The sequence below is a fragment of the Pongo abelii genome, chromosome 13, assembly GCF_028885655.2.
Source record: "Pongo abelii isolate AG06213 chromosome 13, NHGRI_mPonAbe1-v2.0_pri, whole genome shotgun sequence".
Classification (NCBI taxonomy): domain Eukaryota; kingdom Metazoa; phylum Chordata; class Mammalia; order Primates; family Hominidae; genus Pongo; species Pongo abelii.
The window spans coordinates 122148633-122163851 of NC_071998.2; the positions used below are offsets into that span (position 1 = coordinate 122148633).

Genomic DNA, 15219 nt, shown 5'->3' on the forward strand with positions numbered 1-15219 from the left:
TGTATTTTTAGTAGAGACAAGGTTTCACTGTGTTAGCTGGGTTGGTCTCGCTCTCCTGACCTCGTGATCTGCCTGCCTCGGCCTCCCAAAGTGCTGGCATTACAGGCGTGAGCCACCACGCCCAGCAAATTTTGTATTTTTAGTAGAGACAAGGTTTCACCATGTTGGTCAGGCTGGTCTCAAACTCCTGACCTCAGGTGATCCACCCACCTTGGCCTCCCAGTGTTGGGATTACAGGCATGAGCCACTGCAACCGGCCGAATTGCTATCTTATAGTAAGTTTATGTTTAACTTTTTAAGAAACTGCCAAACTATTTCCTAAAGTGACTGTACCATTTACATTCCCACCAGCGATGTGTGAGTGTTCCAGTTTTTCCACGTCCTTGCCAATAGTTGGTTTTGTCTGCCCACCTATCCCCGCCCCTGCTTTTTTTTTTTTTTTTTTTTTTTTTTTTTTTTTAAGAGACAGGGTTTTGCTGTGTTGTTGAGGCTGGCCTCAAACTCCTGGGCTCAAGTGATCCTCCCTAGTAGCTGGGACTATAGGCACACACCAGTGTACTAGGGGTTGTCTGTCTTTTGATTATAGCTATTGGAATGGGTGTGAAGCAGCATTTCGTGATTTTAGTTTCCATTTCTTGAATGACTAATGATACTGAACATCTTTTTGTGTGCTTATTAGCCATTTGTATTTCATCTTTGGTGACCTGTCAATTCAAATCTTTTGCCTATTTTTTTTATTAAGTTTGTGCACTGTCTTATTATTGAGTGGTAAGAGTTCTCTGTATTGTGGGTACAAGTTCTTTTTTTTTTGAGACGGAGTCTTGCTCTGTCGCCCAGGATGGAGTACAGTGGCATGATCTCAGCTCACGACAACCTCTGCCTCCTGGGTTCAAGCGATTCTTCTGCCTCAGCATCCCAAGTAGCTGGGACTACAGGCGTGCACCACCACGCCCGGCTAATTTTTGAATTTTTAGTAGAGACGGGATTTCACCATCTTGGCCAGACTAGTCTCGAGCTACTGACCTTGTGATTCTCCCACCTCGGCCTCCCAGGCGTGAGCCACCGTGCCCGGCCTTCCAAGTTCTTTATCAGGTATATGATAGTACATGTAGCTTTTTATCTTCCTTACACCAGTGTGAGTTTATAGAAAGGAAAAGGGACAGTTAATAGTAATCATAATAATGTTTAATATTTGAATGTTTTTTAGGAGCTGGACACTGGGCTGCATGTTTCATGGGGATGATTTGGGTCACTCTTCAATTTTCTAAAGGTCATAGGACTGTTTCAAACACCTCTCCTTCTATTAACGGTTTTCAGTGGAGAAAGAAAACAAAAGATTGATTTGGGGAATTCTTAGGTTAATGCGAGTTAGAACTGACCTTTTAACATTGTTACCATAAGGACTAAATGGCTGTTACAGACCCAAAATAGGAGCGATTCAAACAAGCGAGATGCTTCTCTCTGTAACAGGCTGACAGTCGCAGTCCTGGAGGGGCACAATGGCTCCTCAGGGTCAGATACCTCCTGTCCCTTACTCTGTAAGGCACAGCTTCTACCTCAGGATCCAAAATGCCCACGCCAGCTGCCATGGCCCCTCGCAGGCAGTGGACACCAGAAAGAGGAAAGTGGACACCAGAAAGAGGAGGGGGGTGCGTGCCTGTTGCTTTGAAGAACCTGACCCAGAAGTCTTACACAGCACTTTTGCCCACATACCATCACTTAGTCATGTGGCAGTGCCTGGCCACAAGAGAGACTGGGAAATGGAGTCTTTATTCTGGGGTGATGTGTCCCATCTGCAACTGAGGGGTGAAGGCCTAAAACTTAGGGGTTGAAGGCAGGAGAAAAAACAGATGTCGAGAGCCAGTGTTGGGATTGCAGGGTCCTGTGTGGGATTCCTGTTCATTTTCATCAAAGAAAGTCTAGTTGATATGCAATTGTTGGCCTAAGTGTTATTGAGGAGCTAATTTTACTGTTGAATTACACCAGAACATTTGTCATATGAAATAACTATAAATACAACTGATTATCGCCTAGTGTATTACAGTTCTTACCAGAGACATAGGAAACAATAGGGTCTGTCTATTGGAATAGATATCCTAAAAGTGTATCTTTTGAAGAGATTGATTATAAGGTATTGGCTCATGAGATGATGGAGCCTAAGAAGTCCCACAGTCTGCTCTCTGCCAGAAGGAGACCCAGGAAAGCTGCTGGTGTAGTTTGAAGGCCTGAGAGCTGAGGGCCAGTGATGTGGATTACAGTCTGAAGGTCTGAGAACCCAGAGGGCTGAGGACAGGAGAAGATCCATGTTCCAGCTCAAGCAGTCAGGCAGAGGGAGGGTAAATCCAACCTTCCTTTTTCTGTCTTTTTGTTCTAATCAGGCCCTCAACGGACTGGAGGATGCCCAGCCAAAGTGGGGAGGGCCATCTGCTTAGGCAGTTCACCAATTCAAATGCTAATCTCTTCTAGAAACACCCTCACAGACACACCTGGAAATAATGTTTAATATCTGGGCATCCTGGGGACCTAGTCAAGCTGATACATACAGTTAACCACCACACTTAGGGAATATGAAAATAACTTAGACATTAAATTTGATTTTGGTGTTGCTGTAAAGAATATAGATCTTATGCACCAGCTCATAGGAGGGGGGTGGTAAATGAGGAGGACAGCTTTTACCAGGTTGCCTTTGGAAGCAAAACTGCTTTGCTGTTTTGTTTTCAAGTGGCTGCGTGGCCACTGAGCGAGCCCTTTCCTGCCATCACCACAGTGCCACTTCGTGAACAGTTTCTCCAAGGTTAACTGTAGCTGCTCTTGTTCAGTTAATATGTAGTTCTGGATTAATATGCCACATCTGTCACTTTAAGGAAGAAAAAGAGCAGTTCCGTTTAGAGATCCCATTGCTCTTCTAAGGACAGCAGTCATTTCTAACAAGCAGAGGGAAGAAATCTTCTGGTTGCATTTGTCCTTTGTGTGTGTTGAAAACCTTGACAACAAAACAAATTGGTACTGAATGGTTTGAAGAAATAAACATTAACTCCCCTTTAGTATTTCATTTCTAGGGTTTCAAGCCTTGGTAACAATTACCAAGAAGTTTGCTTTCGTGGGGTACAGCTCTAGGCTGCTGACAGGATCTTCATACCGGAGGAGACTATACTTTTATAGCCAATTCCAACTGCCCCAGAGATAACTTGGATAAACACTGGCTCCTCCACTACCTCCTAATCCCTGCTGGGTTTTACACTGTGGGGAGGTTTAGACAACTTGTTTTCTTTCCCTTTTAGCCCTTCTCTCTACACTCCCCTCCAGCTGCCTTCTTCCCCCACCCCCAAATGTAACGTGATCTCCTAGGCCTGCTCTGCTGCTTTCGCAGATTCTTTTAGTCTTAGAGAAAGAGAGGAAAATATTAACCATTGGTTTACCAATTCAAAGTTAACAACATTTTAAACAAAAGGAGCTTGTCAATAACCAGGGCTTGGGCTTTTCTTTTATCAGTTCCTCCTACTTGGCTGAGTTTACCTCATCATAAATCTTATCACACAGATAATAATTTGACAGCTTTAGGGTTTTTACAGCATTGCTATTTTCTATTGCAACAAAGCTGTAACATTGCTATTTTTGATGTATTTGTTTTATAGATATCTTAATATTCAATATTCAGATTAAAAACAAACAAGACTTAGTGATTTAAAATTATTTGGTAAAAAGGTAAAGGGACAGAGACATCTCATGAAAACATGGCAAAATCTCTTTAAGTTGAATTCAAGCACTTAGAGTTTAATAAGAATATCCCAAACCATTTTTGCTTAATACTATTTCTGTTTGTAATTAAACCTTAAGGTACAGTGTTGTAACTGGATTAAAGAATTTAGAGTTTTGTTGTTTCTTCACCATCAGCGAAATTAAGATTTAAAACCTATAGTTTGCAAAAAATTTTAGTATTTCAGCCTAGTGTCCTAAAACTTGTCTGTTATGGGTACCTAGTAGGTGTCATGTAACGGGAAAGGGATCTAACAAGGGAGTTTGAAGATAGGGGTTTTCCTTGCTCTGCCACTAACTTGTTATGTGACCTAGTGCAAGTTATATAACCTATCTGTGTCACACTTGTCTGAAATGCAATATGGGGAAAATAAATTCTTAAAATGACAATCAAAAGATTTATTTTTATTTATTTATTTTTTTGAGACAGAGTCAGTGCAATCTTGGCTCACTGCAACCTCCACCTCCTAGGTTCAGGCGATTCTCCTGTCTGAGCCTCCTGAGTAGCTGGGATTATAGGCACACACCACCATGCCCAGCAAATTTTTGTATATTTTGTAGAGATGGGGTTTCGCCATGTTGGCCAGCCTGGTCTCAAACTCTTGAGCTCAAACGATCTACCTGCCTTGGACTCCCAAAGTGCCACGCCCTGGCCAAAATATATATATATATTTGAAGTGAAGATGTGTAAGGACTAAAGGAGCCCAAAGGAGACAGTAGGGGATAAGAAAGGCAAAGAGAGTGGTAATAGATTTAGCAGAACCAAGAATGCCAAAACCTCTTCTGAGAGAGACTTTGATTAAGAGTCAGCTGGTTTGCCTGTAAGAATCTGCGGAAAGCTCAGAAATTAGAGACATTAATACCACAGAAAGCAGGGGATGAGGCCTGAAGCTGAAATCAAGGGGATCAATTGAAAGCCTGTAAAAGGAGGGTTTAGATTCTTCAAACCCCTCCCAACCCCATATAGTCAGATGACCACCCCTCCTAACCACCTACAGGAGACCAGAGGCATCATATTGAGAAATGCCCGGCCGGGCGCGGTGGCTCACACCTGTAATCCCAACACTTCGGGAGGCCGAGGCGGGCAGATCACGAGGTCAGGAGATCGAGACCATCCTGGCTAATGCAGTGAAACCCCATCTCTACTAAAAATACAAAACATTAGCCGGGCGTGGTGGCGGGCGCCTGTAGTCCCAGCTACTCAGGAGGCTGAGGCAGGAGAATGGCGTGAACCCTGAAGGCGGAGCTTGCAGTGAGCCGAGATGGCGCCACTGCACTCCAGCCTGGGTGACAGAGCAAGACTCTGCCTCAGAAAAAAAAAAAAAAAAAAAAAAAAATGCCCTGTAGAGGCTCTGGACTCAGGAGCCTGACCCCCAGCATGGGTCTGGGTAGGCCATTGGCCGAAAATAGTGGAGTGGGCAAAGAGCAGATTTTTTAAAAGTCTGCATACTGAATAGTAAGATTCCCAGCCCTCTTCTAATACCTGCTAGCCAGGGGCCTAATAAGGAAGAGATTGAAATATTCTTTTCTAGGGGGAAAAAGTTGAATGACCCTAGAGAAGAGCCCTACAGATACCAACATTTAGGGATTCCTTGAAAAAGTGAGTTTACCATCTCCTTTCACTGAAGCTTACCAGTGGCTGTGCCCCTTCCACGCATACAAAACTAACAGTCATCTTTTAGTTGCTCATTCATAGTGAGTGGCCTGGCCAACATAGTGAAACCCCATCTCCATTAAAAATACAAAAATTAACAGAACATGGTGGCAGGCACCTGTAATCCCAGCTCTTGGGAGGCTGAGGCAGGAGAATTGCTTGAAGGCGTAGGTTGCAGTGAGCCAAGATTGCACCACTGCATTCCAGCCTGGGTGACAGAGTGAGACTCTGTCTCAAAAATAATAAATAAATAAATAAATAAATAAATAAAGCTATGCATTTCCCACAAATACTGCTTTAAAAAAAAAACTATTCTTTGCCATCCTTGGAGAGAGAGATTGCAAATGTCAGAAAACAGGATGCTTTTAAAAACAATAACAATCAGAATAAGAATAAAAATGAATTATTTTTCTTTTATTTATTTATTTTTCTTTTCTTTTCTTTTTTTTTTTTTTTTTGATATATGGTCTCTCTTTATCACCCAGGCTGGAGTGCAGTGGCAAGATCACAGTTCATTGCAGCCCCAACCTGCCTCAGCCCCCCAAGCAACTGGGACTACAGGTATGCACCACCATACCTGGCTAATTTTTAAATTTTTTGTAGAGAGATGGGGTCTCACTATGTTGCCCAGGCTGGTCTTGAACTCCTGGGCTCAAGTGATCCTCCTGCCTCAGCCTCCCAAAGGGCTGGGATTATAGGCATGAGCCACCACGCCCAGCAAGAATGAATTGTTTAATATTAAAAACATTATAGCCCAAATTTAAAATCCAACAGAAGATGTGGAAAATTGTCTCAGAATGTATTGGGTTGGTACAAAAGTAATTGGGGCTTTTGCCATTTTATTGACAAAAACCTTGATTACTTTTGCACCAACCTAATAGAACATAAAGACAAAGACATGGACTGTTGAGAGAATTATAAGAGAGAACAGGTAAGAAAATTAGAAACTCTCGGGAGGCTGAGACAGGAGAATTGCTTGAACCCAGGAGGCAGAAGTTGTAGTGAGCCGAGACTGTGCCATTGCACTCCAGCCTGGGCGAGCAACAAGAGTGAAACTGTGTCTCAAAAGAAAAGAAAAGAAGAGAAAATTAGAAACTCAATCCCAGGGTTTTAATATCCTTTTTGTAGGAATTCCAGAAAGAAAACAAAAAAATAATGATAATAACGAAGAAACAAATGGAGGAGAAGTTAGGAGACGTTAAATGTAAGGAAAAATTTCAGAGTTTAGTGAAGTGAGTATTTTCCAAAACAGAATGACATAAATCTCTGGATTTATGAGTGCCCAGAATAATATATGAAAGGCCATATCATTGTGAAAGTTCAGAACACCAAGAATATTAGAAGATCCTAAAAGTTTCCAAAGAGAATAAAAGCAAGTCATTTTAAGGGGTCAGAAACCAGAATGGGATTGCATCTCTAAACAATACTTACTGGAAACTAGATAGTAGTAGATAAATGCCTTCAAAATTCATTTGGGAAAATTATTTTTAACCTAGAATTCTATACCCAGACAAACTGTCAAGATAGAAGAAAGGTATTTTTTTAGACATGCACCCTCCCTCCCCACCTCTGTGAAGCTACTGGATGATGAATTCCAGCAAAATGAAGAAGTCAGTCAATAAGTAGAACTGAGCCCGGGCGCAGTGGCTCACGCCTGTAATCCTAGCACTTTGGGAGGCTGAGGTGGGCAGATCACGAGGTCAGGAGATCGAGACCACCCTGGTGTAACACAGTGAAACCCCGTCTCTACTAAAAATACAAAAAAATTAGCAGGGCGTGGTGGCGGGCGCCTGTAGTCCCAGCTACTCAGGAGGCTGAGGCAGGAGAAGGACGTGGTGAACCTGGGAGGCAGAGCTTGCAGTGAGCGGAGATCGCGCCACTGCACTCCAGCCTGGGCAACGGAGCGAGACTACCTCTCAAAAAAAAAAAAAAAAAAAAGTACAACTGAGAATATTTGAAATGTTTTAGTGATTGGAAAAAATATCACCAGATGTTTGACAGATCTTTGAAGTATTTGAGGGAAAATGGTGATAGGTATATAGAAGACTAATTAAATGAAAACAAGGCAATATCTCTAGGATAAACAAAGTTGTATAATAAAGGAAACATTCATAGTATATTATTGGCTAAGCAGTGAACAATATTTATATCATCCTAGTAATGTAAACACTAACTATTGATTTATCCCCCAAATTGTGATTTTATTGTTTTGGGGGGTTATGGATGGTGATAGTATAATACTGCTGTCATAAGTTAATAGATAATGGATAAATCTAATGAATTCAGAAAGAGCAAGATGATGTTACTAGCTAAAAATCTGAAGGAGGCTGTCTCTTGGGAAACATACAGGGGAAAGGGATTGCTGTTTTTTATTACCAGATTTTTACAAGACTATTTTTAGCCTTTTTTACAAGACTTTTAGTACTGTTTGAGTTTTAACCATGTTATGTATATTACTTTGATTAAAAAGAAAAATTAATTTTAAAAAATGAGCATACTAATACTATTAATTTTCTCCTAGTGAAAAATGTTTAACAGTTAGGTTTAGACTTGTTAATTATAAAAATATAGTAAAGTCTTAGTGTAATGAGATTTTCTAGAAAGCGGATTTACTCTAAGGCAGTTCAGATTTGGTCCCCAGCTGAGAATTATAGTCTGGAAATACCAAGAAGACTAACAGAAAAATCAGTGTCATTTGAAGGACAGTCATCTGTGCAGCCTGTGCATGAAATCATGGGTCTGAATTAGGCCCCCATTCAAGATGTGGGGGTGTGGGGTTTGTGTTTTGCTGAAGCTGTGGTTGCAAACCTTTGCTTTAGGATGAAAGGTGGGGCTCTTTGTTACATTTGAACCTTAGTTGCTACTCCTACCTCATAGCTAGTGTTTCTTTCTCTTCATAAAATAAATTGATTTCCTGGTCCCTTGGAAAACCTCCAGACTGCTTTCTGGAATCATTTTCATATAGCATGTTTGTTAATTTGAGCTCTTGACTGAGTCCCAGTGAGATGTAGGCAGGAACACAGACCTGATACAGGAATAGTCCTCTTTTGGAAATAACAATAGCTACTGTTTATTGAGCACCTTCTGTGCTTTGGGCACTCTCCCTACATGATTCCTAATCTTCATAATAACCCTGTGAGATAACTGCTCTTATGACTACCTCCCATTTTTCAGATGAGAAAATTGAGGCTCTGAGAGGTGAAGTCGTTGTCCATGGCCCCACAGTGAGTGGCAGATCTGAGACTCAGTGCTAGCCTTTGTGACACATAACTCGTGACCAGCAGGTAGTGCTACCCGATTGAAAAAATGTGAGACTTAAAGGGATGCACGTGTCCCTATACAGTGGCAAAAACTGGTATGACGGCAATGATTTTTTAAGCTATGTTATCCTTTAGTTGGACATACACTGGACGCACAGAGCTAGAGGACCTGGCAGGCTCTCGCTGGACAATGTTTGCTGAATCAGAGAAAGTGGGCTTTGTTGGCATTTGCATGTGAAATAGTGTGCACATACCTCAAGATCTTTGCTGTTCCCCGCACCCCCGCCAAAGCTACTAGCTATGCTGGAAACAGTGAAGGGGTCAGCCAGACCTGGGGTCATCTGGTCCTGGGGTCCCAAGCCAGGCCTCCTGTCAGGTTCATCTGTCTCTGTTCCACCTGCACTCACACCCAGTTTTGCTGCTGAGAGATGGAGCATCCACACCCTGAATCTTGCCTCCTTCCCTTGACGCACTTCTATGGTGGGTGCCTGCCCACCTTTTTCTTAATAGGACTAAATTCCAAATTAAAAAAAAAAAAAAATCAGTCTCTCTCCTCTAATCATCCAAGAAGAGTCCTCTTTTGGTAACTTGTTCTAGAGCTATGCATATCTTAAATTCAGAAATTGCTTTCAAATGAATTAAATTTTAGAAATATCCATTCCTGTTCGTCCTATTCCCAGTGAAAATAAGCAGCTCTTCCCTCTTCCAAAACAGTGGATTTCTTTTCTTTTTTTCTTTTTTTGAAATGTAGTCTTGCTCTGCTGCCCAGGCTGGAGTGCAGTGGTGCAATCTTGGCACACTGCAACCTCCACCTCCCAGGTTCAAGCGATTCTCTTGCCTCAGCCTCTCAAGTAGCTGGGATTACAGGTATGCACCACCATGCCTGGCTAATTTTTGTATTTTTAGTAGAGACAGGATTTCCCCATGTTGGCCAGGCTGGTCTTGAACTCCTGACCTCAGGTGATCTGCCCACCTTGGCCTCCCAAAGTGCTGGGATTACAGGCGTGAGCTACTGTGCCTGGCCCCCAAACAGTGGATTTCCATCTTACATATGCATACAGATCATCTGGGAGCTTCAGATCCAGCCCATTGCACATATTCTGATTCTAGACTAGAAACCAAGACTCTGCATTTTAAGCAAGCCCCACATTATTCAAAATAGATTGTCCATGGATTATGCTTTTAGAAACATTGTTCAGATCCCACGCTTTAATGTAATTGGGGATTTTATCCTTTCCTTCTAAATATATATATATATATATATATATATATATATATATTTTTTTTTTTTTTGAGATGGAGTCTCGCTCTGTCGCCTAGGCTGGAGTGTGGTGGTGCGATCACTGCTCACTGCAACCTCCGCCTCCCAGGTTCAAGCAATTCTCTGCCTCAGCCTCCCGAGTAGCTGGGATTATAGATGCCCGCCACCACGCCCAGCTAATTTTTTTGTACTTTTAGTAGAGATGGGGTTTCACCGTCTCAAAAAAAAAAAAAAAACTTAAATAGCTCTAGTTCCCTGAATTATTTTCTCCTAAGACATGTTTTCCCAACAGGTAATGTTACTTATTTCATCTTCTGATCTTACTCATATTATCCACCTTTCACTTAAATTGGAAATTTTCTGCCATTTTACAAAGTTCAAGACTTTCCTACCTTCCTACCTCCTGGCTGTGTGAACTTGGACAGAATACCTCCCCCTCTCCCTCCAGTCAGTTTCCTTACTTGTGAAATGGAATTAAACTATACAAAATCACTAGGTTACTGTGAGGCTTAAGAGTGCCTGGCACATATTACATGCACATTAAAAGTGTATTTCTTCCCAAACTAATGCAACATAGCAAACAAGTTAGTTCACAGTCTTTAATTTCTTTCCTTTTCCCTTTCTTTTTAGCTAATAGCTTTTAGGTCTTAGGCTGATTAGAAGGAATCCTTCTTGGGGTGTTCTTCTGATAAGAAGACTGAAGCTCTCCTTTATTTGCTTGTAACAGAATGCTGTTCATATCTTGCAAGTGAGTTTCAAAAGCGTCAAAAGCTGGATATGGAAAGTATAGGCCAGGTTTGATACGGAAGTGTAGTTTGGCAGTTTTTTCAGTATCCATTGCCACTAATTCAGTATTTTGTTAGATCTGTTGATGTATGGTTTTATAACTAAAATTAAAAAGATCTGGGTACAGTTTATAAGCATTATTCATTTTAAGAGGATTTAAGAGGATAAGATCATTTTAGACTCAAGATCAGAATATTAGTAATAATAATTAGCTTAAAAAAATAAACATATACCAATATAAAGTACAGCAAGCACAAGGCAAGCAAATATCTGGGACTATATTAACAGACGGTATTCAAGGATATGGCTAGAATTTCCAAAATGCCTAATAATGTGTAATTCTTGGCATTAAGCCGCCAATTTGAATATGGCCCTTTAATATGAAATGCTGTATAATGACAGACTTTATTATAGTCTGATCCAAGGCCCCTGAACTTTCCAAAAGGGCAACAAAACAGACAGATACTGTATTTTTTCACTTGTTGGTACTGGTGGCACCCTTCTGAGTGTTATTTTTGGCATTACGTATAGAGGTTGAAAGATTCAAGACAACACTAAACATGTTAGCAGTCACCACATGCAGGCTGTCCAGCAGAATGACAGTGCCTCCCAGATCTTAGAACGCATCCAGAGTCACTGCACCCACCCCATGGGGGCCCTGTAGTCCTGCATCTCCAGATGATGGGCGCTGCAAACTTCCCTGATGGTGCCCTCTTGGATGCTCATGAGGCCTGATCTGGTACCATGACTCTAGCAGTAGGTCCATTCAATGACAGTAAAAATACATGTTGAATGTTGATCAGAATTTGTCAGGACACATGTGGAAAGTTAATGACATCCTGGCCGAGAACCCCTGTGATATACACTGGTTACATCCAGTCCACCTGCAGTTTTTATGTGCTGTTTTTGGCAGAGCCAAGTGTAGATCTTGTTACTTAGCCATTCCTGATGTACTGAAGATACCCCGGGTTTTTGTCATTACAGGATAGGCTAGAAAGTAGCCAGGGTCTCATAATCAAGGCTTTCTCTGAAACATATAATGACAATGCTAGTTATTTGACCAAAGATATCCAATGCTTTAATCCACTTGGAATTTATTTTTGATGTGAAGGGTCAACATCATCCACTGGTCAGGAGCCTGATCCTTGGAGCCAGGCAGACCTGGGTTGAGTCCATCTCCGCCTGTTTCCAGCTGTGGGCAAGGTGTTTGACTTCTCTGAGCATCTGTGGGTTTTTTGTTTGTTTGTTTTTTAAATCTGAAGAATTGAGATAATCTGTTTCCTCACAGGATCACTGCGCAGATGCAGTACAGTAATGAAGGTAACATGGCACATAGGAAGAGCTCAATACATGTCAGCTCTTACTCTTCATGGCTAGAAGACGTGGACTAAACTTCCCCCTTTACAGTTTTGTGATTAACACCATTTATGAAAGAAATAAATGAAATAAATTCCTTTTCCTGTCATGAGGGGAACTTACCTGATTTTATTGAATTATTTGGTGCCATTGAGTTCCTTATTGTTTCCCTCTGACCTCGATTTCTGGGTGTTCGCCAGTAACATGATTGTGATTGTTGCTACTTTATAACATTGTCTGTGGTCAGTCCAAACAAGAGTTTAAAATAATTGAATGAAATGGATTTTAAACAACGGTCACCCCACCCTCACCCCATGGCACTCGGCCAAAGGAAGGGGAAAAGTTCTGTTAAAGAAAATGAATCAGAGAAGAGGCTCAGACCCTGCCTCCAAAAATTCTCATTGTGGGGACTAAGTCCTCTCACTCTGAACTCACACCCGTCTGTTCGCAGCCTGACCTCACATCCTGGTCTGGATGTGCGGCCTGACCGGGGTGTCGTGCGCCCGTGTGGTTGTCCTGTGGGTGCCAGCTCTGACTTCCTCCCCAGACACCCACTGCCTCAGCCTTAATCACAGGACGCGCGTTGAGTAGAAATGAGACCAGTTAGTATTGGTAACTACAGAGGAATTTGCATTTTCACCAGCGTTCTCGGGTCAGAGGGTTTGCCTGGCACCGTGCACTGGGAAACTCGCCAAAAGCGGTGCAGGTTGGAGACGCCCCAGGCCGCGGTGGAGTTGCGCGCGGCTTCTAAAGTGGAGTGGAGCAGGCCTGCACCCTCCCCGCCGGGGCTGGGACGGCGCTTCCAGGCGGAGAAAGACCTCCGCAGGCCGCGCGCGGCCTTCCCCCTGCGAGGATCGCCATTGGCCCGGGTTGGCTTTGGAAAGCGGGTTGGCTTTGGCCTTTGGCCGGGCTCGGCCTCGGGAACGCCGGGGGCCCCTGGGTGCGGACGGGCGCGGCCAGGAGGGGGTTAAGGCGCAGGCGGCGGCGGGGCGGGGGCGGGCCTGGCGGGCGCCCTCTCCGGGCCCTTTGTTAACAGGCGCGTCCCGGCCAGGCGGAGACGCGGCCGCGGCCATGGGCGGGCGCGGGCGCGCGGAGCGGCGGTGAGGGCGGCCTGGCGGGGCCGGGGGCGCCCGGGGGGGCGCGCGGGCCGAGCCGGGCCTGAGCCGGGCCCGCGGACCGAGCTGGGAGAGGGGCTTCGGCCTCCGACGTCGCTGGCGCGGGAAAATGTTGGAGATCTGCCTGAAGCTGGTGGGCTGCAAATCCAAGAAGGGGCTGTCCTCGTCCTCCAGCTGTTATCTGGAAGGTAAGCCCGGGCCGCACGGGTTGGGCTGAGTAGCCGCGCGCCCTCCCGCTGCTGCTGGGCCCTTCCTAGGCCTCGCCGCCCGCGCGCTCCCGCCTGCGCCCTCCCCGGGTCTTTTCTTTTTCTTCCTTCCCTCTTTTCTCTTCTCTTCTCTTCTCTTGTCTTCTCTTCTCTTCTCTTCTCTTCTCTTCTTCTCTCTTCTGTCTCTTTCTTTCTCTCTGTCTCTCTCTGTCTCTCTTCTCTTGTCTCGCTCTCTTTTTCTCTTTCTCTCTCTCTTTCTCTTTCTCTTTCTCGCGATGGCCCCTAGGCGCCCCCGGCGGAGCGTGGCCCCCAGCCCCGGCGCCAGCCCTGGGAGAGCCGCGCCGGATGGTGACGGCGGCGTCCGGGGCCCCACACTGCGGCCTCCCCCGAAAAAGTTTGAGAAAGCGAACTCGACAGGCCTTAACATCCCTGGGATCCCACGTTGTGGAATTTCCACCGTTAATTGGGACTGTGTGTTAAAAAGATCGACCCGTGTTTGTGAAAACATGCGATTTCCATTAAGCATCATGTACACAAGGAGCACCACTCTACCATTTATGGATACAGAATTTCAAGTGATCTTTCCATCTCCCCCACCCCCATCTTATCTACAGACCACGAAGAGGTCTTAGGAATTCACTGTCTTTTCAGGGGAGGAGAGCCCATTTAAGAAGGCGTTTCCAAGGAGTCCCCCAGAGTACTGGGGTGTCAAGTTCGGTTCCTTAAGTGAAGCTCAGGGCCAAGAGGTCTTCACTTTTGCGTTCTTTCTACCTACTCTCCTTCTCTAATTACATCTGCTTTATTTTTATTTCCTGTTGTAGTCTTTAGTTTTATAAATGGAAAAAAAAGTAAATTAAGGGTTATGGGTCTTCACTTTCGTAGCTTCTGGGTGGGTATGAAATTGATCTGATTTGAGACTGGTGCTCCCAGACCATTGCCTTCAGCAGAAAGGCTATCTGTGCTTCAGAGATGGAGTGGCACTTGGACTTCTCTGTTGTTTTCAATTAAGACTTAATATAAGAGTAAAAATGTGGCCGCGCGCGGTGGCTCACGCCTGTAATCCCAACACTTTGGGAGGCCGAGATGGGTGGATCATTTGAGGTCAGGATTTCGAGACCAGCCTGGCCAACATGGTGAAACCCTATTTCTACTAAAAATACAAAAAATTAGCCGGGCGTGGTGGTACACGCCTGTAATCCCAGCTACTCGGGAGGCTGAGGCAGGAGAATTGCTTGAACCCGGCAGGCGGAGGTTGCAGTGAGCCAAGATCGCGCCCCTGCACTCCAGCCTGGGCGACAGAGCAAGACTCGGTCTCAAAAAAAAAAAAAAAGAAGAGTAGAAATGTGAAGCTCACTTTAGATCAAGTAGGATTTCTGCTAGAATGCCATGTTTTTCTTTTTAAAAAAGCAGGAGAAATAAACAGGCCTCATTAATTTTCTAACCTATTTTTCTTTCCTTAACCTCTGACTCTACCCTGAAGACCTGCTTGGAGTCACAAATGCAGCTCACACTAGCGGTGTGGGTGAAACCTGTTTGCCCTTCTTGCCACAGTTTGTGTACCTCACTCCTCTTCTGTCTCTGGGATTCCAAGGGGCTGAATGGCCCAGAGAAGGCTCATCTAGGTGGAGTGGGCTCACAGAGCCTAGCATTTGGAGGGTGGAGATGGTTTATTTGTCCCTAAAAGTTGACATCTGAGCAGTCCAAATCATCTTCAGTTAATACATCGCTTATTTTTTCCAAGTTGCTCAAAATTCTGAGCACATTCTCATTTACATCTGTATCGAGTTAGTGTTAGGCATCATCATCTCCACTTTGCAGATGAGTG

General features: G+C 44.1%; 1 protein-coding gene across 2 annotated transcripts in view; it reads left to right on the forward strand.

Moving 5' to 3' along the window:
• ABL1 (ABL proto-oncogene 1, non-receptor tyrosine kinase) overlaps positions 1-15219 on the forward strand; it is a 174884-nt gene that overhangs the window by 109152 nt on the left and 50513 nt on the right. The window contains exon 1 of one of the 2 annotated variants that reach the window (XM_024252105.3): positions 13101-13376. The exons of the other annotated variant lie outside the window; for it this stretch is intronic. Coding sequence (XP_024107873.2) covers positions 13298-13376 — 79 coding nt within the window. The 5' untranslated portion in view covers positions 13101-13297. Of the gene's footprint in view, positions 1-13100; positions 13377-15219 lie in introns of those variants that run through there. 2 annotated transcript variants of the gene reach the window in all.